At 49.0% G+C, this 22865-nt stretch overlaps 1 protein-coding gene across 1 annotated transcript in view; it reads left to right on the top strand.

The window, feature by feature from the left end:
• Positions 1-22865, top strand: part of LOC120019917 (receptor-type tyrosine-protein phosphatase mu) — a gene marked incomplete at its 3' end in the record, with an annotated part of 50101 nt that overhangs the window by 240 nt on the left and 26996 nt on the right. Inside the window, exons 2-6 of the mRNA XM_038963327.1 lie at positions 3092-3208; positions 4193-4347; positions 5445-5580; positions 18078-18227; positions 21452-21625. Coding sequence (XP_038819255.1) covers positions 3092-3208; positions 4193-4347; positions 5445-5580; positions 18078-18227; positions 21452-21625 — 732 coding nt within the window. The remainder of the gene's footprint in view (positions 1-3091; positions 3209-4192; positions 4348-5444; positions 5581-18077; positions 18228-21451; positions 21626-22865) is intronic.

Raw genomic sequence — 22865 nt, 5'->3', positions numbered from 1 at the left:
CTTTCTCCCCTTAACCTCTCTCCTCTAACAGTCTCAGGTTGGAGTTCTTTACTGTCATGTTGTTATAACAGTCTCAGGTTGGAGTTCTTTACTGTCATGTTGTTATAAGTCTCAGGTTGGAGTTCTTTACTGTCATGTTGTTATAACAGTCTCAGGTTGGAGTTCTTTACTGTCATGTTGTTATAAACAGTCTCAGGTTGGAGTTCTTTACTGTCATGTTGTTATAAACAGTCTCAGGTTGGAGTTCTTTACTGTCATGGTTGTTAAACAGTTATAAACAGTCTCAGGTTGGAGTTCTTTACTGTCATGTTGTTATAACAGTCTCAGGTTAGAGTCCTTCCTGTCATGTTGTTATAACAGTCTCAGGTTGAGTTCTTTTACTGTCATGTTGTTATAACAGTCTCAGGTTGGAGTTCTTTACTGTCATGTTGTTATAAACAGTTATAACAGTCTCAGGTTGGAGTTCTTTACTGTTATGTTGTTATAACAGTCTCAGGTTGGAGTTCTTTACTGTCATGTTGTTATAAACAGTCTCAGGTTGGAGTTCTTTACTGTCATGTTGTTATAACAGTCTCAGGTTAGAGTTCCTTTACTGTCATGTTGTTATAACAGTCTCAGGTTGGAGTTCTTTACTGTCATGTTGTTATAACAGTCTCAGGTTGGAGTTCTTTACTGTCATGTTGTTATAACAGTCTCAGGTTGGAGTTCTTTACTGTCATGTTGTTATAACAGTCTCAGGTTGGAGTTCTTTACTGTCATGTTGTTATAACAGTCTCAGGTTGGAGTTCTTTACTGTCATGTTGTTATAAACAGTTATAACAGTCTCAGGTTGGAGTTCTTTACTGTCATGTTGTTATAACAGTCTCAGGTTGGAGTTCTTTACTGTCATGTTATAAACAGTCTCAGGTTGGAGTTCTTTACTGTCATGTTGTTATAACAGTCTCAGGTTGGAGTTCTTTACTGTCATGTTGTTATAACAGTCTCAGGTTGGAGTTCTTTACTGTCATGTTGTTATAACAGTCTCAGGTTAGAGTTCTTTACTGTCATGTTGTTATAACAGTCTCAGGTTGGAGTTCTTTACTGTCATGTTGTTATAACAGTCTCAGGTTGGAGTTCTTTACTGTCATGTTGTTATAACAGTCTCAGGTTGGAGTTATTTACTGTCATGTTGTTATAACAATCTCAGGTTGGAGTTCTTTACTGTCATGTTGTTATAACAGTCTCAGGTTGGAGTTCTTTACTGTCATGTTGTTATAACAGTCTCAGGTTGGAGTTCTTTACTGTCATGTTGTTATAACAGTCTCAGGTTGGAGTTATTTACTGTCATGTTGTTATAAACAGTCTCAGGTTGGAGTTCTTTACTGTCATGTTATAACAGTCTCAGGTTGGAGTTCTTTACTGTCATGTTGTTATAAACAGTCTCAGGTTGGAGTTCTTTACTGTCATGTTGTTATAACAGTCTCAGGTTGGAGTTCTTTACTGTCATGTTATAAACAGTCTCAGGTTGGAGTTCTTTACTGTCATGTTGTTATAAACAGTCTCAGGTTGGAGTTCTTTACTGTCATGTTGTTATAACAGTCTCATGTTGGAGTTCTTTACTGTCATGTTGTTAAACAGTTATAACAGTCTCAGGTTGGAGTTCTTTACTGTCATGTTGTTATAACAGTCTCAGGTTAGAGTCCTTTACTGTCATGTTGTTATAACAGTCTTAGGTTGGAGTTCTTTACTGTCATGTTGTTATAAACAGTCTCAGGTTGGAGTTCTTTACTGTCATGTTGTTATAACAGTCTCAGGTTGGAGTTCTTTACTGTCATGTTGTTATAACAGTCTCAGGTTGGAGTTCTTTACTGTCATGTTGTTATAACAGTCTCAGGTTGGAGTTCTTTACTGTCATGTTGTTATAACAGTCTCAGGTTGGAGTTCTTTACTGTCATGTTGTTATAACAGTCTCAGGTTGGAGTTCTTTACTGTCATGTTGTTATAAACAGTCTCAGGTTGGAGTTCTTTACTGTCATGTTGTTATAACAGTCTCAGGTTGGAGTTCTTTACTGTCATGTTGTTATAACAGTCTCAGGTTGGAGTTCTTTACTGTCATGTTGTTATAACAGTCTCAGGTTGGAGTTCTTTACTGTCATGTTGTTATAACAGTCTCAGGTTAGAGTCCTTTACTGTCATGTTGTTATAACAGTCTCAGGTTGGAGTTCTTTACTGTCATGTTGTTATAACAGTCTCAGGTTGGAGTTCTTTACTGTCATGTTGTTATAAACAGTTATAACAGTCTCAGGTTGGAGTTCTTTACTGTCATGTTGTTATAACAGTCTCAGGTTAGAGTTCTTTACTGTCATGTTGTTATAACAGTCTCAGGTTGGAGTTCTTTACTGTCATGTTGTTATAACAGTCTCAGGTTGGAGTTCTTTACTGTCATGTTGTTATAAACAGTCTCAGGTTGGAGTTCTTTACTGTCATGTTGTTATAACAGTCTCAGGTTAGAGTCCTTTACTGTCATGTTGTTATAACAGTCTCAGGTTGGAGTTCTTTACTGTCATGTTGTTATAACAGTCTCAGGTTGGAGTTCTTTACTGTCATGTTGTTATAACAGTCTCAGGTTGGAGTTCTTTACTGTCATGTTGTTATAACAGTCTCAGGTTGGAGTTCTTTACTGTCATGTTGTTATAACAGTCTCAGGTTGGAGTTCTTTACTGTCATGTTGTTATAACAGTTTCAGGTTGGAGTTCTTTACTGTCATGTTATAAACAGTTTAAACTGTTTCAAGTTGTAATTCTAAGTGTATATTTTCCACCTCTAGGGATATTTTCTGTCGATGTGTGAATTAAAAAACGATGATGTGAGAATTAGCTGGCCCGTCAATAAATCTGATTTCCATTTGCAGCTACTCTTAGACCCAAAGTAATATGGACTGAACCTCATTTTGACTTGAGAGAGGGATGTGTAGAAATGGAATTTGAAGAGAGAAAAATGTGAGATGTCACTTGTGTTACCATGGTGTTGTGTGTCATGATACCATGGTGTTGTGTGTCATGATACCATGGTGGTGTGTGTTATGTTACCGTGGTGTGTTTCTGTCAAGCAGGTGAAGTGCTGTAAGTACTGGCCGGACGACACAGAGATCTACAGAGACATCAAGGTGACGCTCATAGAGACACAGCTACTGTCAGAGTACGTCATACGGACCTTCGCTGTCGAGAAGGTGAGACTGGCTACTACTAATACATTACACACTTACACACTTTCACACACACGCATAGTGTCACGATCGTTGAAATGAGCGGACCAAGGCGCAGCGCGCGTAGAGTTCCACATATTTTAATAAATCGAAATTCACCAAACAAAACAAACAAGCACAAACGAAACGTGATGTTCTGGGCTGCTCACAGGCAGCTACACAAAAACAAGATCACACAAACTAACGGTGGAAAAAAGGCTGTCTAAGTATGATCCCCAATCAGAGACAACGATAGACAGCTGTCCCTGATTGAGAACCATACCCGGCCAAAACACAAAGAAATAGAAAACATAGAAATAAAGAAACTAGAATGCCCACCCTAGTCACACCCTGGCCTAACCAACATAGAGAATAAAAGCCTCTCTATGGCCAGGGCGTGACAGATACACTCTCACACACCCTCACACATTCTCTCACACACACACACACATACTCACTCTCACACACCCTCACACATTCTCTCACACACACACACACACACACACACACTCTCTCACACACACACACACACTCTCTCACACACCCTCACACTCTCACACAGACACACACACACACACACACACACACACACACACACACACACACACACACAGACTGTGAAGAATGTGTAACTGCTACTACATACAATAATTACATTACTACAGCTCTGTTCCCATATCCACACTACCATTACTATGTAGAATACAGCTATGTATTGGACATGCATTTAATATGCTAGTGGGGATGATGTTGTTTGAATACCTCTCTCTGTGGACAACGGTGTCCTGTTGAACACACAGGACTAGAGGGAGACAGGCCATGTTAACAGAATAGAGAGAGCTGGGTGAAGATACTGATGCTAATCGAACACAATGCTGGCTGGGTTGCACAGCGCCGGTTCTCTAAGGACAAACAGAAGTTGATTGAAGTCCAGTGTATTTGACTGTATGTGTTTCCTCCCTCCTCCAGAGAGGAGCCCATGAGATCCGGGAGATCCGTCAGTTCCACTTCACAGGGTGGCCGGACCACGGGGTGCCCTACCACGCTACTGGCCTCCTGGGCTTCGTACGTAGGGTGAAGGCCAAGACACTCACCATCGCTGGACCCATGGTCATCCACTGCAGGTGGGAATGTCTGGAGGGACTCTGTCTTCTCTCCATCTTCTCTGTGTCTCTGTCTCTGTCTCCTCTCTGTCTCCTCTCTATCTTCTCTCTGTCTCCTCTCTGTCTCCTCTCTGTCTTCTCTCTTTGTCTTCTGTCTGTCTTCTGTCTCCTCTCTGTCTCCTCTGTCTCCTCTCTGTCTTCTGTCTCCTCTCTGTCTCCTCTCTATCTTCTCTCTGTCTTCTTTCTCCTCTCTGTCTCCTCTCTATCTTCTGTCTGTCTTCTGTCTCCTCTCTGTCTCCTCTCTATCTTCTCTCTGTCTCATCTCTGCCTCCTCTCTATCTTCTCTCTGTCTCCTCTCTGTCTTCTGTCTGTCTTCTGTCTCCGCTCTGTCTCCTCTCTATCTTCTCTCTGTCTCCTCTCTGTCTCCTCTCTGTCTTCTCTCTGTCTCCTCTGTATCTTCTCTCTGTCTCCTATCTGTCTTCTCTCTGTCTTCTCTCTGTCTCCTCTCTATCTTCTCTCTGTCTTCTCTCTGTCTCCTCTCTGTCTTCTCTCTGTCTCCTCTCTATATTCTCTCTATCTTCTGTCTCCTCTCTATCTTATCTCTGTCTTCTGTCTGTCTTCTTTCTCCTCTCTGTCTCCTCTCTGTCTCCTCTCAGTCTCCTCTCTGTCTCCTCTCTATCTTCTCTCTGTCTTCTCTCTGTCTTCTCTCTGTCTACTCTCTATCTTCTCTCTGTCTCCTATCTGTTTTCTCTCTGTCTTCTGTCTGTCTCCTCTCTATCTTCTCTCTGTCTCTTCTCTGTCTCTTCTCTGTCTCCTCTCTATCTTCTCTCTGTCTTCTCTCTGTCTCCTCTCTGTCGTATCTCTGTCTTTCTCTCTCAATGTCTCTGCTTCTTCTCTGGGCCCAATCCTAACTGGAGATGGGTTTTTCATATAAAACCATTCATTGATGTCAATGATATTTTACCTCAAGACGGGCATCTACCTCTCTCTCTTCCTCCCTCCTACTGTCTTCCCCCTCTCCCTCTTTGTCTCTCTCCCTCCCTCCTACCTCTTTTCCCTGCTTGCTCGCTCTCTCTCTTTCTCTCTCCCTTTCTCTCTCCCTTTCTCTCTGCCTCTAGTGCGGGGGCGGGCCGAACAGGCTGTTTCATAGTGATTGACATCATGCTGGACATGGCAGAGAGAGAGGGCGTGGTGGACATCTATAACTGTGTCAGAGAGCTGCGTTCCAGGAGAGTCAACATGGTGCAGACAGAGGTACAGTACTGACAGACAGGCAGACAGGCAGACAGACAGACAGACAGACAGACAGACAGACAGACAGACAGACAGACAGACAGACAGACAGACAGACAGACAGACAGACAGACAGAGGTACAGTACTGACAGACAGACAGACAGACAGACAGACAGACAGACAGACAGACAGACAGACAGACAGACAGACAGAGGTACAGTACTGACAGACAGACAGACAGACAGACAGACAGACAGACAGACAGACAGACAGACAGACAGACAGACAGACAGAGGTACAGTACTGACAGACAGACAGACAGACAGACAGACAGACAGACAGACAGACAGACAGGCAGACAGGCAGGCAGACAGACAGGCAGGCAGACAGACAGACAGACAGACAGACAGACAGACAGACAGACAGAGGTACAGTACTGACAGACAGACAGACAGACAGACAGACAGACAGACAGACAGACAGACAGACAGACAGACAGCAGTACAGACAGACAGACAGACAGACAGACAGACAGACAGACAGACAGACAGACAGACAGACAGACAGACAGACAGACAGGTACAGTTCTGCTGTGGGACACACCGTGTTCTACATTATCATCATAATAATGGATTTCTATAGTGATGTCTAGCAGAGTGTTTTCACTAGTGTTTCTCAATGTAGCCTCTCAGGACTATAGGTAGGTGTACGATTATCACTGTCAAGAGGCCCAATCTGTTATGGCACCTGTGATAACTAAGTCACTGGTTCAATCCCCAGCCCAGCTGTGCCCCTTCAATCGCTACAGTAGGAATGGTGGAGACTCATCTCATCCACAACCGTCATGGGTTCAGAAGGATATAAATTCATCAAAACATCAACACCGATTTTACACCAAAAACTAAAATGTGCATTACATTGAGGCTAACGCTCTCAATAACAAATACTATCTCCTGTTCTCCTTAAAGACACTGAGAAGGAGGACAAGCTCACTCTAATCCAGATCACTCAACCCCATAACCCCACACCATCCAACCCCCTCCAGCCTTCCACCCACCCACCCACCCACCCACCCACCCAACCAGCCAGCCACCCAGCCAACCAGCCAGCCACCCAGCCACCCAGCCTTCCACCCACCCACCCACCCACCCAGCCAGCCACCCACCCACCCACCCACCCAGCCACCCAGCCAGCCACCCAGCCACCCACCCACCCACCCACCCACCCACCCACCCAGCCAGCCACCCACCCAGCCAGCCAGCCAAGTAGACAGCCATGACTTCAGGCTTGATGTAAACCAGTTGTGACATTTTTGAGATGAACGCTCCCGCTGTCACTTTTCTACCAATCCCTGTGACACTCTAAGGTCAATGACACGACACGCGATGATGTCATCGGTTAAGGAACAACAGGGTTCTATTGGTGTTTAGAACCTTGTAAGTTAGCCTGAGTGTTCTATTCTGACCTTTTGACCTTTACGGTTCCGTATACATGGTAGGGGGGGGGGGGGGGGGACATGGTGACTAAACATCACTAATGATTCTAAGACAGGTATTTTAACTTTACCTGAAGCTCAGTTGCACTAATATGTCAACAACAACAACAACAAAACTAATTGTTTATTCCACACATGAATTTCCACAGACACACCTGGGCCCGGTTTCCCAAAAGCACCAGGACCCAGTTTCCCGAAAGCACCTAGGCCCGGTTTCCCGAAAGCACCTAGGCCCGGTTTCCCGAAAGCACCTGAGCCCGGTTTCCCGAAAGCACCTAGGCCCGGTTTCCCGAAAGCAACTGGGCCCGGTTTCCCGAAAGCACCTGAGCCCGGTTTCCCGAAAGCACCTGAGCCCGGTTTCCCGAAAGCACCTGAGCCCGGTTTCCCGAAAGCACCTGAGCCCGGTTTCCCGAAAGCAACCTGAGCCCGGTTTCCCGAAAGCAACCTGAGCCCGGTTTCCCGAAAGCAACCTGGGCCCGGTTTCCCGAAAGCATCATTAGAACCTTTGTAGGAAAATTGTTAAATCTACGAGTTGTTTCCCAAAAACCATAGTTGTTAACGTTGCACTTGTAGTTCAGGGTTGTGGGTTCGACTCCCACGCGGGGGACCAGAAAATGTACGCGCTCACTACTGTAAGTCGCGCTGGATAAAAGCGTCTGCTAAACGACTAACGTGTAAAATGCTTGTATTCTAACGCCTCAGACATCTCTAGAACAGCTAATTGAGTCTTTAGATGTTTGTTTTTTTGCCCTCCCGCGTCACTTTATACACACAAGATCTCCGCTAAACATAGGATCAAGATGTTTATCTGTCTCTATGTGACCTCTGAAAACATCGGAAACAAAGTTGACTACAAATACAAAGTTGCCAATGTCTCCAACAAACAAGGAGAGACGTATAAAAAGACACTTAAAATGAAAACTGAGACGTCTGCATAAAATATGATTTAAATAGCTTATAGGCCTATTTCAATCATATTAAAAATACATTTCATGTTCAATCAATGCAGTTCTATTTTGTCTCTTTCTATGCCTTAGACTGACCAGGTGAAGCCAAGTGATTTCTTATTGATGTCACTTTTTAAATCCCCTTCAATCAATGTAGGTGAAGGATTTTTATGCCTTGAGACATGGATTGTGTATGTGGAGGGTGAATGGGGGCAAGACGAAAGATTTACGTGCCTTTGGTAGTTGGCCAATCAGTTTGAGTTTGTCAAAAACTGCAACACTGCTGGGGGGGTTTTCACGCTCAACAGTTTCCCGTGTGTATCAAGAATGGTCCATCACACAAAGGACAACCAGGAAATGTGTGGGAAGCATTGGAGTCAACATCCCTGTGGAACGCTTTCGACACCTTGTAGAGTCCATGTCCGGATAAATTGAGGCTGTTCTGAGGGTCAAAGGTGGTGCAACTCAGTATTTTACGAAGATGTTCCTAATGTTTTGTACACTCAGTGTATTTCATGATGTTCAACCTAACATGTTCTTATTTATTTAAACGAGGCAAGTCAGTTATTAAGAACAAATTCTTATTTACAATGACGTGCCTACCGGGGAACAGTGGGTTAACTGCCTTGTTCACGGTCAGAACGACTGATTTATTTATTTATTTTCCTTGTCAGCTCAGGGATTCGATCCAGCAACCTTTCAGTTACTGGCCCCTCACTCTAACCACTAGGCTACCTGCCGCCCTACGCTCTAACCACTAGGCTACCTGCCCCCCTACACTCTAACCACTAGGCTACCTGCCGCCCTACGCTCTAACCACTAGGCTACCTGCCCCCCTACACTCTAACCACTAGGCTACCTGCCGCCCCTACACTCTAACCACTAGGCTACCTGCCCCCCCTCACTCTAACCACTAGGCTACCTGCCGCCCCTACACTCTAACCACTAGGCTACCTGCCACCCCTACACTCTAACCACTAGACTACCTGCCGCCCTACACTCTAACCACTAGACTACCTGCCTCCCCTACACTCTAACCACTAGGCTACCTGCCACCCCTACACTCTAACCACTAGACTACCTGCCTCCCCTACACTCTAACCACTAGACTACCTGCCGCCCTACACTCTAACCACTAGACTACCTGCCTCCCCTACACTCTAACCACTAGGCTACCTGCCCCCCTACACTCTAACCACTAGACTACCTGCCTCCCCTACACTCTAACCACTAGGCTACCTGCCGCCCCTACACTCTAACCACTAGGCTACCTGCCCCCCCTACACTCTAACCACTAGGCTACCTGCCGCCCCTACACTCTAACCACTAGGCTACCTGCCACCCCTACACTCTAACCACTAGGCTACCTGCCACCCCTACACTCTAACCACTAGGCTACCTGCAACCCCTACACTCTAACCACTAGGCTACCTGCCACCCCTACACTCTAACCACTAGGCTACCTGCCACCCCTACACTCTAACCACTAGGCTACCTGCCACCCCTACACTCTAACCACTAGGCTACCTGCCGCCCCTACACTCTAACCACTAGGCTACCTGCCTCCCCTACACTCTAACCACTAGGCTACCTACCACCCCTACACTCTAACCACTAGACTACCTGCCGCCCCTACACTCTAACCACTAGGCTACCTGCCGCCCTACACTCTAACCACTAGGCTACCTGCCACCCCTACACTCTAACCACTAGACTACCTGCCCCCCTACACTCTAACCACTAGGCTACCTGCCGCCCCTACACTCTAACCACTAGGCTACCTGCCACCCCTACACTCTAACCACTAGGCTACCTACCCCCCCTACACTCTAACCACTAGGCTACCTGCAACCCCTACACTCTAACCACTAGGCTACCTGCCACCCCTACACTCTAACCACTAGGCTACCTGCCACCCCTACACTCTAACCACTAGGCTACCTGCCACCCCTACACTCTAACCACTAGGCTACCTGCCGCCCCTACACTCTAACCACTAGGCTACCTGCCTCCCCTACACTCTAACCACTAGGCTACCTACCACCCCTACACTCTAACCACTAGACTACCTGCCGCCCCTACACTCTAACCACTAGGCTACCTGCCGCCCTACGCTCTAACCACTAGGCTACCTGCCGCCCTACGCTCTAACCACTAGACTACCTGCCGCCCTACGCTCTAACCACTAGGCTACCTGCCCCCCTACACTCTAACCACTAGGCTACCTGCCGCCCCTACACTCTAACCACTAGGCTACCTGCCCCCCTACACTCTAACCACTAGGATACCTGCCCCCCTACACTCTAACCACTAGGCTACCTGCCCCCCTACACTCTAACCACTAGGCTACCTGCCCCCCTACACTCTAACCACTAGGCTACCTGCCTCCCTTACACTCTAACCACTAGGCTACCTGTCGCCCCTACAGTCTAACCACTAGGCTACCTGCCCCCCTACACTCTAACCACTAGGCTACCTGCCTCCCCTACACTCTAACCACTAGGCTACCTGCCGCCCCTACACTCTAACCACTAGGCTACCTGCCCCCCTACACTCTAACCACTAGGTTACCTGCCGCCCCTACACTCTAACCACTAGGTTACCTGCCTCCCCTACACTCTAACCACTAGACTACCTGCCGCCTCTACACTCTAACCACTAGGCTACCTACCGCCTCTACACTCTAACCACTAGACTACCTGCCGCCTCTACACTCTAACCACTAGGCTACCTGCCCCCCTACACTCTAACCACTAGACTACCTGCCGCCCCTACACTCTAACCACTAGGCTACCTACCGTCCCTACACTCTAACCACTAGGCTACCTGACGTCCCTACACTCTAACCACTAGGCTACCTACCGTCCCTACACTCTAACCACTAGGCTACCTGCCTCCCCTACACTCTAACCACTAGGCTACCTGCCTCCCCTACACTCTAACCACTAGGCTACCTGCCCCCCCTACACTCTAACCACTAGGCTACCTGCCCCCCCTACACTCTAACCACTAGGCTACCTGCCGCCCCTACACTCTAACCACTAGGCTACCTGCCTCCCCTACACTCTAACCACTAGGCTACCTACCGTCCCTACACTCTAACCACTAGGCTACCTGCCCCCCAACACTCTAACCACTAGGCTACCTACCGTCCCTACACTCTAACCACTAGGCTACCTGCCCCCCAACACTCTAACCACTAGGTACCTGCCGCCCCTACACTCTAACCACTAGGCTACCTGCCCCCCTACACTCTAACCACTAGGCTACCTACCGTCCCTACACTCTAACCACTAGGCTACCTGCCCCCCTACACTCTAACCACTAGGCTACCTGCCCCCCTACACTCTAACCACTAGGCTACCTACCCCCCTACACTCTAACCACTAGGCTACCTACCGTCCCTACACTCTAACCACTAGGCTACCTACCGTCCCTACACTCTAACCACTAGGCTACCTGCCCCCCTACACTCTAACCACTAGGCTACCTGCCCCCCTACACTCTAACCACTAGGCTACCTACCCCCCTACACTCTAACCACTAGGCTAGCTACCGTCCCTACACTCTAACCACTAGGCTACCTGCCACCCCTACACTCTAACCACTAGGCTACCTACCGTCCCTACACTCTAACCACTAGGCTACCTGCCCCCCTACACTCTAACCACTAGGCTACCTACCCCCCTACACTCTAACCACTAGGCTACCTACCCCCCTACACTCTAACCACTAGGCTACCTACCGTCCCTACACTCTAACCACTAGGCTACCTGCCACCCCTACACTCTAACCACTAGGCTACCTACCGTCCCTACACTCTAACCACTAGGCTACCTGCCCCCCTACACTCTAACCACTAGGCTACCTGCCACCCCTACACTCTAACCACTAGGCTACCTGCCCCCCCTACACTCTAACCACTAGACTACCTGCCCCCCTACACTCTAACCACTAGGCTACCTGCCGCCCCTACACTCTAACCACTAGGCTACCTGCCCCCCTACACTCTAACCACTAGGCTACCTGCCCCCCTACACTCTAACCACTAGGCTACCTGCCCCCCCCTACACTCTAACCACTAGGCTACCTGCCCCCCTACACTCTAACCACTAGGCTACCTGCCCACCTACACTCTAACCACTAGGCTACCTGCCCCCCCTACACTCTAACCACTAGGCTACCTTCCACCCCTACACTCTAACCACTAGGCTACCTGCCCCCCCTACACTCTAACCACTAGGCTACCTGCCGCCCCTACACTCTAACCACTAGACTACCTGCCGCCCCTACACTCTAACCACTAGGCTACCTGCCACCCCTACACTCTAACCACTAGGCTACCTGCCCCCTACACTCTAACCACTAGGCTACCTGCCACCCCTACACTCTAACCACTAGGCTACCTGCCCCCCAACACTCTAACCACTAGGCTACCTGCCCCCCTACACTCTAACCACTAGGCTACCTGCCCCCCTACACTCTAACCACTAGGCTACCTGCCACCCCTACACTCTAACCACTAGACTACCTGCCCCCCCTACACTCTAACCACTAGGCTACCTGCCACCCCTACACTCTAACCACTAGGATACCTGCCGCCCCTACACTCTAACCACTAGGATACCTGCCGCCCCTACACTCTAACCACTAGGCTACCTGCCCCCCTACACTCTAACCACTAGGCTACCTGCCCCCCCTCACTCTAACCACTAGGCTACCTGCCCCCCTACACTCTAACCACTAGGCTACCTGCCCCCCCTACACTCTAACCACTAGGCTACCTGCCGCCCCTACACTCTAACCACTAGGCTACCTGCCCCCCTACACTCTAACCACTAGGCTACCTGCCCCCCTACACTCTAACCACTAGGCTACCTGCCCCCCTACACTCTAACCACTAGGCTACCTGCCCCCCTACACTCTAACCACTAGGCTACCTGCCCCCCCTACACTCTAACCACTAGGCTACCTTCCACCCCTACACTCTAACCACTAGGCTACCTGCCCCCCCTACACTCTAACCACTAGGCTACCTGCCGCCCCTACACTCTAACCACTAGACTACCTGCCTCCCTACACTCTAACCACTAGACTACCTGCCGCCCCTACACTCTAACCACTAGGCTACCTGCCACCCCTACACTCTAACCACTAGGCTACCTGCCCCCCTACACTCTAACCACTAGGCTACCTGCCCCCCTACACTCTAACCACTAGGCTACCTGCCCCCCTACACTCTAACCACTAGGCTACCTGCCCCCCCTACACTCTAACCACTAGGCTACCTGCCCCCCCTACACTCTAACCACTAGGCTACCTTCCACCCCTACACTCTAACCACTAGGCTACCTGCCCCCCCTACACTCTAACCACTAGGCTACCTGCCGCCCCTACACTCTAACCACTAGACTACCTGCCTCCCTACACTCTAACCACTAGACTACCTGCCGCCCCTACACTCTAACCACTAGGCTACCTGCCACCCCTACACTCTAACCACTAGGCTACCTGCCCCCCTACACTCTAACCACTAGGCTACCTGCCACCCCTACACTCTAACCACTAGGCTACCTGCCCCCCTACACTCTAACCACTAGGCTACCTGCCCCCCTACACTCTAACCACTAGGCTACCTGCCCCCCTACACTCTAACCACTAGGCTACCTGCCACCCCTACACTCTAACCACTAGACTACCTGCCCCCCCTACACTCTAACCACTAGGCTACCTGCCACCCCTACACTCTAACCACTAGGCTACCTGCCGCCCCTACACTCTAACCACTAGGCTACCTGCCGCCGCTACACTCTAACCACTAGGCTACCTGCCCCCCTACACTCTAACCACTAGGCTACCTGCCCCCCTACACTCTAACCACTAGGCTACCTGCCCCCCCTCACTCTAACCACTAGGCTACCTGCCCCCCTACACTCTAACCACTAGGCTACCTGCCCCCCCCTACACTCTAACCACTAGGCTACCTGCCACCCCTACACTCTAACCACTAGGCTACCTGCCCCCCCTACACTCTAACCACTAGGCTACCTGCCACCCCTACACTCTAACCACTAGGCTACCTGCCCCCCCTACACTCTAACCACTAGGCTACCTGCCACCCCTACACTCTAACCACTAGGCTACCTGCCCCCCTACACTCTAACCACTAGACTACCTGCCCCCCTACACTCTAACCACTAGGCTACCTGCCGCCCCTACACTCTAACCACTAGGCTACCTGCCCCCCTACACTCTAACCACTAGGCTACCTGCCCCCCCTACACTCTAACCACTAGGCTACCTGCCCCCCTACACTCTAACCACTAGGCTACCTGCCCCCCTACACTCTAACCACTAGGCTACCTGCCCCCCCTACACTCTAACCACTAGGCTACCTGCCGCCCCAACACTCTAACCACTAGGCTACCTGCCGCCCCTACACTCTAACCACTAGGCTACCTGCCGCCCCTACACTCTAACCACTAGACTACCTGCCGCCCCTACACTCTAACCACTAGGCTACCTGCAGTCCCTACACTCTAACCACTAGGCTACCTGCCGCCCCAACATGTGATCAATGATGTGATTTAGTGCGTTATTATAGGGCATAATCATCAGAATAAGCCACCTCAATATTTGCAACCGTGATTGGTAATATCTCTCTAGGAGCTGATCCGTCAGTATTGGGAAATGATTTCCCATGTTAAAGGTCAGATTTGATTGTAGAAAACTGATCCATAGTCAGTTGTGTGAAATAATTCTCATGTTAAAGGTCAGATTTGAATGTAGAAAACTGATCCATAGTCAGTTGTGTGAAATAATTCTCATGTTAAAGGTCAGATTTGAATGTAGAAAACTGATCCATAGTCAGTTGTGTGAAATAATTCTCACGTTAAAGGTCAGATTTGAATGTAGAAAACTGATCTGAGAGCAGCGCTCCCTTTCTTTCCATCCTGTCAGAATCAACAGTACGCCTCAACGACACACTTAGTGAACCTTCTCTCAGTGGGGTGTTCTGGGAAAAAACAGGATACATCTTCGACCGTTGTAGGAAAGAGGCATCGCTTTAAAAAATAAAAAAAACTCAGAAGTCTAAGTTTCCATCGCTGTCGGGAAACCGGACCCAGAACAGCAAATCTAAAAGGTAACGGGTGGCCTCAGGGTTAGAAACCGTGCCAAAGAACTAAAACACCTGCGAGGGATAAACACGCACCCGAATCCCCCCTCCACACACCCACACACTCTGTGAAGGTCGGTGAGGAGTGTTTGTCCGTCAGTCATTTGTTCTCCAGTCGCTGAAGTCCCGATCGGCACGTCGTCATCTCTGAAAACATTTACCCGTTAAATCCGATGACGCCTGTGATTTAAAAGGAATTAGGGTGAAATGATGCATTCAGCTCCACTATGGGATGACTCCCTGTTCAGTCCTTCAGTAGCAAACCTAACGCAACACAACGCTACACAACGCCAGTCTGGCATAAAGCTGGCAGCAGCCATGAGCTCTCCCTGGATGATGTCACCCACCCTCATCGTTGAGCTAAACCTGCTCGTTTACAAGCCAGTAAAAATATTTTATTATTCTCTTATTGTCTAACTTCTGCCAGCCTGTCTCCAGCTTCAGCAGCTGTGAAAAGAGACTGGGTGTTCTCTCTCTCTCTCTCTCTCTCTCATGACACACATCAACCCCATCATCCCAGACACCCTGGACCCACTACAATTCGCATACCGTCCCAACAGCTCCACAGACGATGCAATCTCTATTGCACTTCACACTGTCCTCTCCCACCTGGCCAAGAGAGGAAACTATGTGAGAATGCTGTTCATTGACTACAGCTTAGCGTTCTACACCATAGTCCCCTCCAAGCTCATCACCAAGCTGGGGACCCTGGGACTGAACCCTTCCATCTGCCGACACCAGGTGGTGAGGGTAGGCAACAACACATCTGCCACGCTGATCCTCAACTCAGGGGTGTGTCCTCAGTCCCCTCCCGTACTCCCTGTTCACCCACGACTGCGTGGCCACCCACGACTGCGTGGCCGGGCACGGCTCCAACACCATCATTAAGTTTTGCTGACGATACAACGGTGGTAGGCCTAATCACTGACGATGATGAGACAGCCTATAGGGAGGAGGTCAGTGACCTGGCAGTGTGGTGCCAGGACAACAACCTCTCCCTCAATGTCAGCAAGATAAAGGAGCTGATTGTGGACAGCAGGAAACGGAGGGGCTGAGCATGCCCTCATCCACATTTAGTGGACTACTCAGTACTATGTTGAAGCACCTTTGGCAGTGATTACAGCCTTGAGTCTTCTTGTGTATGACGCTACAAGCTTGGCACACCAGTGTTTGGGAGTTTCTCCCATTATTCTCTGCAGATCCTCTCAAGCTCTGTCAGGTTGGATGGGAAGCGTCACTGCACAGCTATTTTCAGGTCTCTCCAGAGATGTTCGAGTCCGGGCTCTGGCTGGGCCACTCAAGAAAATTCAGAGACTTGTCCCGAAGCCACTCCTGCGTTGTCTTGGCTGTGTGCTTAGGGTTGTTGTCCTGTTGGAAGGTGAACCTTCGCCCCAGTCTAAGGTCCTGAGCACTCTGGAGCAGGTTTTCATCAAGGATCTCGCTGTACTTTGCTCCATTCATCTTTCCTTCGATCCTGACGAGTCTCCCAGTTCATGTCGCTGAAAAACATCCCCACAGCATGATGCTGCCACCACCATGCTTCACTGTAGGGATGGTGCCAGGTTTCCTCCAGATGTGATGCTGCCACCACCATGCTTCACCGTAGGGATGGTGCCAGGTTTCCTCCAGACGTGACGCTTGGCATTCAGGCCAAAGAGTTCAATCTTAGTTTCATCAGACCAGAGAATCTTGTTTCTCATGGTCTGAGAGTCTTTAGGTGCCTTTTGGCAAACTCCAAGCGGACTGTCATGTGCCTTTTACTGTGGAGTGGCTTCCGTCTGGCCACTCTACGATAGAGGCCTGATTGGTGGAGTGCTGCAGAGATGGTTGTCCTTCTGGAAGGTTCTCCCTTCTCCACAGAGGAACTCTGGAGAACCTGACCATCAGGTTCTTGGTCACCTCCCTGACCACGGCCCCTTTCCACCTAATGCTCAGTTTGGCCAGGTGACCGGCTTGGTGGTTCTAAACTTCTTCAATTTAAGAATTATGGAGGCCACTGTGTTCTTGGGGACCTTCAATGCTGTAGAATATTTTTGGTACCCTTCCCCAGATCTGTGCCTCAACACAGTCCCGTCTCAGAGCTCTACGGACAATTCCTTCGACCTCATGGCTTTTTTTTGCTCTGACATGCACTGTCAACTGTGGGACCTTATATAGACAGGTGTGTGCCTTTCCAAATCATTCCAAATCATCAAATCATCATCAAAAATACTTATTTTCCACCATAATTTGCAAATAAATTCATTAAAAATCCTACAATGTGATTTTCTGGATTTCTTTTTCTCATTTTGTCTGTCATAGTTGAAGTGTACCTATGATGAAAATTACAGGCCTCTCTCATATTTTTAAGTGGGAGAACTTGCACAATTGGTGGCTGACTAAATACTTTTTTGCCCCACTGTAGCTCCACATTGATCTGGTACTGGTACTTCCTGTATATAGCTCCACATTGATCTGGTACTGGTACTTCCTGTATATAGCTCTGTCAGGGAATGATGAGGCCTTGTGTGGAACCAGACACAACAACATACTGTAGTAAAACCAGTCAGTCAGGGAAGATGAACCAGATGAGGACCGCTGAACTGTATTTGACACCCCCTTCATCACCTGTTCTAGCTGTGTGTGTGTGTGTGTGTGTGTGTGTGTGTGTGTGTGTGTGTGTGTGTGTGTGTGTGTGTGTGTGTGTGTGTATGTGTGTGTGTGTGTGTGTGTGTGTGTGTGTGTGTGTGTGTGATCTTTGACTCCCCCTCCATCACTTCTGTTATCGTATATTATTTGGTTGCTGATTCAGCCTAGTTTTGGTTCTTGTCTGTAGTCAACACATAAAACGCATCAACTGTTTCTGCCCTTTTCATAAAATCTTCTTACAAAATAAAATCTTGGTCTTTATTTTCCCAGGAGCAGTATGTCTTCATCCATGACGCCATCTTGGAGGCGTGTCTTTGTGGTGACACCACCATCCCAGCCAATCAGCTTCGCTCGGTCTACTATGACATGAACCGATTGGACCCCCAGACCAACTCCTCCCAGATTAAAGAGGAGTTCAGGGTGAGATTCTTGTCGGTAGGGGTCCTTCCTCATTCAGGGTGAGGAGTAGACAGACACATTATACAGAAAAAAATATATATACTGATAATGTAGGTAAGTGCTTTCCAATCAGTGGCTCTTTCCCATCAAACATAGAGGACTGTTGGACCATCCCTTTTAGAAACAGCTTGGTGGCTATTGGACCATCCTTTTAAGACCATGTGACCCTCTGACCCCCTAGTATCTCTGTCTCTCTCTCCAGACTCTAAACATGGTGACTCCTATGTAGGCATGTGGAGGACTGTAGAATTGTCCCGCTGTATTGCCTTGTAACCCACAGTACCTACTGTAAACCACTGTATTGCCCTGTAACCCACTGTAACCCACTGTATTGCCCTGTAACCCACTGTAACGCCCTGTAACCCACTGTAACCCACTGTATTGCCCTGTAACCCACTGTAAACCACTGTATTGCCCTATAGCCCACTGTAAACCACTGTATTGCCCTATAGCCCACTGTAAACCATTGTATTGCCCTGTAACCCACTGTAACCCACTGTATTGCTCTGTAACTCACTGTAAACCACTGTATTGCCCTATAGCCCACTGTAAACCACTGTATTGCCCTATAGCCCACTGTAACCCACTGTATTGCCCTGTAACCCACTGTAAACCACTGTATTGCCCTATAGCCCACTGTAACCCACTGTATTGCCCTGTAACTCACTGTAAACCACTGTATTGCCCTATAGCCCACTGTAAACCACTGTATTGCCCTATAGCCCACTGTAACCCACTGTATTGCCCTGTAACCCACTGTAAACCACTGTATTGTCCTATAGCCCACTGTAACCCACTGTATTGCCCTGTAACTCACTGTAACCTACTATATTGCCCTATAGCCCACTGTAACCCACTGTATTGCCCTGTAACTCACTGTGACCTACTGTATTGCCCTATAGCCCACTGTAACCCACTGTATTGCCCTGTAACTCACTGTAACCTACTGTATTGCCCTATAGCCCACTGTAACCCACTGTATTGCCCTGTAACTCACTGTAACCTACTATATTGCCTTATAGCCCACTGTAACCCACTGTATTGCCCTGTAACTCACTGTAACCTACTGTATTGCCCTATAGCCCACTGTAACCCACTGTATTGCCCTGTAACTCACTGTAACCTACTGTATTGCCCTATAGCCCACTGTAACCCACTGTATTGCCCTATAGCCCACTGTAACCCACTGTATTGCCCTATAGCCCACTGTAACCCACTGTATTGCCCTGTAACTCACTGTAACCTACTGCATTGCCCTATAGCCCACTGTAACCCACTGTATTGCCCTATAGCCCACTGTAACCCACTGTATTGCCCTATAGCCCACTGTAACCCACTGTATTGCCCTATAGCCCACTGTAACCCACTGTATTGCCCTATAGCCCACTGTAACCCACTGTATTGCCTTGTAACTCACTGTAACCTACTGTAACCCACTGTATTGCCCTGTAATTCACTGTAACCCACAGTAACCCACTGTATTGCCCTGTAACCCACAGTATACCACTGTATTGCCCTGGAACTCACTGTAACCCACTGTAACCCACTGTATCACCCTGTAACCCCCGTAACCCACTGTAACCAACTGTATTGCCCTGTATCCCACTGTAACCCCCTGTATCCCACTGTATCACCCTGTAACACACTGTAGCCCCGATTTAAACCCCTGTATCCCACTGTATCGCCCTGTAACCCACTGTAACCCACTGTATTGCCCTGTAACCCACTGTAACCCACTGTATCGCCCTGTAACCCACTGTAGCCCACTGTAACCCACCGTATCGCTCTGTAACCCACTGCATCACCCTGTAACCCCCTGTAACCAACTGTAACCCACTGTATTGCCCTGTAACCCCCTGTAACACACTGTAACTCACTGTATCGCCCTGTAACCCCCATTAACCCACTGTAAACCACTGTATTGCCCTGTAACCCCCATTAACCCACTGTAAACCACTGTATTGCCCTGTAACCCCCTGTAACCAACTGTAACCCACTGTATCGCCCTGTAACCCCCATTAACCCACTGTAAACCCCCTGTAACGCACTGTAACCCACTGTATCGCCCTGTAACCCACTGTATCGCCCTGTATCACCCTGTAACCCCCTGTAACCAACTGTAACCCACTGTATTGCCCTGTAACCCCCATTAACCCACTGTAACCCCCTGTAACCCCCTGTAACGCACTGTAACCCCCTGTAACGCACTGTAACCCCCTGTAACCCACTGTAACCCACTGTAACCCACTGTAACCCACTGTATCGCCCTGTAACCCCCATTAACCCACTGTAAACCACTGTATTGCCCTGTAACCCCCATTAACCCACTGTAACCCACTGTAACCCACTGTAACCCCCTGTAACCCACTGTAACCCACTGTAACCCACTGTAACCCACTTTAACCCACTGTAACCCACTATAACCCACTGTATCGCCCTGTAACCCACTGTAACCCACTGTAACCCACTGTAACCCACTGTAACCCCCATTAACCCACTGTAACCCCCTGTAACCCCCTGTAACCCACTGTAACCCACTGTAACCCACTGTAACCCACTTTAACCCACTGTAACCCACTATAACCCCCTGTAACCCACTGTAACCTACTGTAACCCACTGTAACCCACTTTAACCCACTGTAACCCACTGTAACCCACTGTAACCCACTGTATCGCCCTGTAACCCACTGTAACCCCCTGTAACCCACTGTAACCCACTGTAACCCCCTGTAACCCACTGTAACCCACTGTAACCCACTGTAACCCACTGTAACCCACTGTAACCCACTGTAACCCACTGTAACCCACTGTAACCCACTGTAACCCACTGTAACCCACTGTAACCCACTTTAACCCACTGTAACCCACTATAACCCACTGTAACCCACTTTAACCCACTGTAACCCACTATAACCCACTGTAACCCACTGTAACCCACTGTAACCCACTGTAACCCACTGTAACCCACTGTAACCCACTGTAACCCACTGTATCGCCCTGTAACCCACTGTAACCCACTGTAACCCACTGTAACCCACTGTAACCCACTGTAACCCACTGTAACCCACTGTAACCCACTGTAACCCACTATAACCCAATGTATCGCCCTGTAACCCAATGTAACCCACTGTAACCCCCTGTAACACACTGTAACGCACTGTAACCTCTAGTGTCTCTCTCTCCAGACTCTGAACATGGTGACTCCTACGTTGCGTGTGGAGGACTGTAGTATCGCCCTGCTCCCCAGGAACCATGAGAAGAACCGCTGTATGGACGTCCTTCCTCCTGACCGCTGTCTGCCCTTCCTCATCACCATCGACGGAGAGAGCTCCAACTACATCAACGCTGCTCTTATGGACGTATGTCACACACACACACACACACACACACACTGCATACACACACTGCATACACACACACACACACACACACACACACACACTGCATACACACACACTGCATACACACACACACACACACACACACACTGCATACACACACACACTGCATACACACATTGCAAACACACACACACACACACACACACACACACACACACACACACACACACTAACACACACATAGACACACACTTACACACACACATTGCAAACACACACACACACACACAGAGACACACCCACACTGCAAACACACATGTTCAATGCTGGACTGAACTCTCAGTAGTCTGTTCTCAGATCTGTTTGTGCTGTGTTGCCATGACCATAGGAATTACCAAGACAACATAAAACCAGATCTGGGTCCAGGCTATCCTCTCAATATCTAGAAAAGGAGAAAAACCTGTAGTCAATGGAAATAGTCGTTAGGAGTTTAATTAAAATATCCCCCTCCCTCCCCATCCCCTTACATCTTTCTCTCACTCTCCCCCCCTCCCTCTTTCTCTCTCTGTCTCTGTCTCTCCCCCCACCCCCTCCCCCTACATCTTTCTCTCTCTGTCTCTATCTCCCTCCCCCTCCCCCTACATCTTTCTCTCTCTGTCTCTATCTCCCTCCCCCTCCCCCTACATCTTTCTCTCACTGTCTCTATCTCCCTCCCCCTCCCCCTACATCTTTCTCTCACTCTCTCCCTCCTCCTCTCCCTCCCCCTGCATCTTTCTCTCGCTCCCTCCCCCTCCCTCCCTCCCCCTCCCCCTACATCTTTCTCTCTCTGTCTCTATCTCCCTCCCCCTCCCCCTACATCTTTCTCTCACTCTCTCACTCTCTCCCTCCCCCTCTCCCTCCCCCTGCATCTTTCTCTCGCTCCCTCCCCCTCCCTCCCTCCCCCTCCCCCTACATCTTTCTCTCTGTGTCTCTATCTCCCTCCCCCTACATCTTTCTCTCACTCTCTCCCTCCCCCTCTCCCTTCCCCTGCATCTTTCTCTCGCTCTCTCCCCCTCCCTCCCCCTACATCTTTCTCTCGCTCCCTCCCCCTCCTTCTCTCTGTCTCTATCTCCCTCCCCCTCCCCCTACATCTTTCTCTCACTCTCTCCCCCTCCGTCTTTCTCTCCCTATCTCTATCTCCCCCCACTACATCTTTCTCTCGCTCTCCCCCTCCCTCCCCCTCCCTCCCCCTTCCTCTTTCTCTCTCTGTCTCCCTCCC

Source organism: Salvelinus namaycush, chromosome 25 (genome assembly GCF_016432855.1).
Source record: "Salvelinus namaycush isolate Seneca chromosome 25, SaNama_1.0, whole genome shotgun sequence".
NCBI lineage: Eukaryota > Metazoa > Chordata > Actinopteri > Salmoniformes > Salmonidae > Salvelinus > Salvelinus namaycush.
The sequence above is the reverse complement of the archived record's forward strand: the minus strand, read 5'-3'. Positions and strand labels throughout refer to the sequence as shown.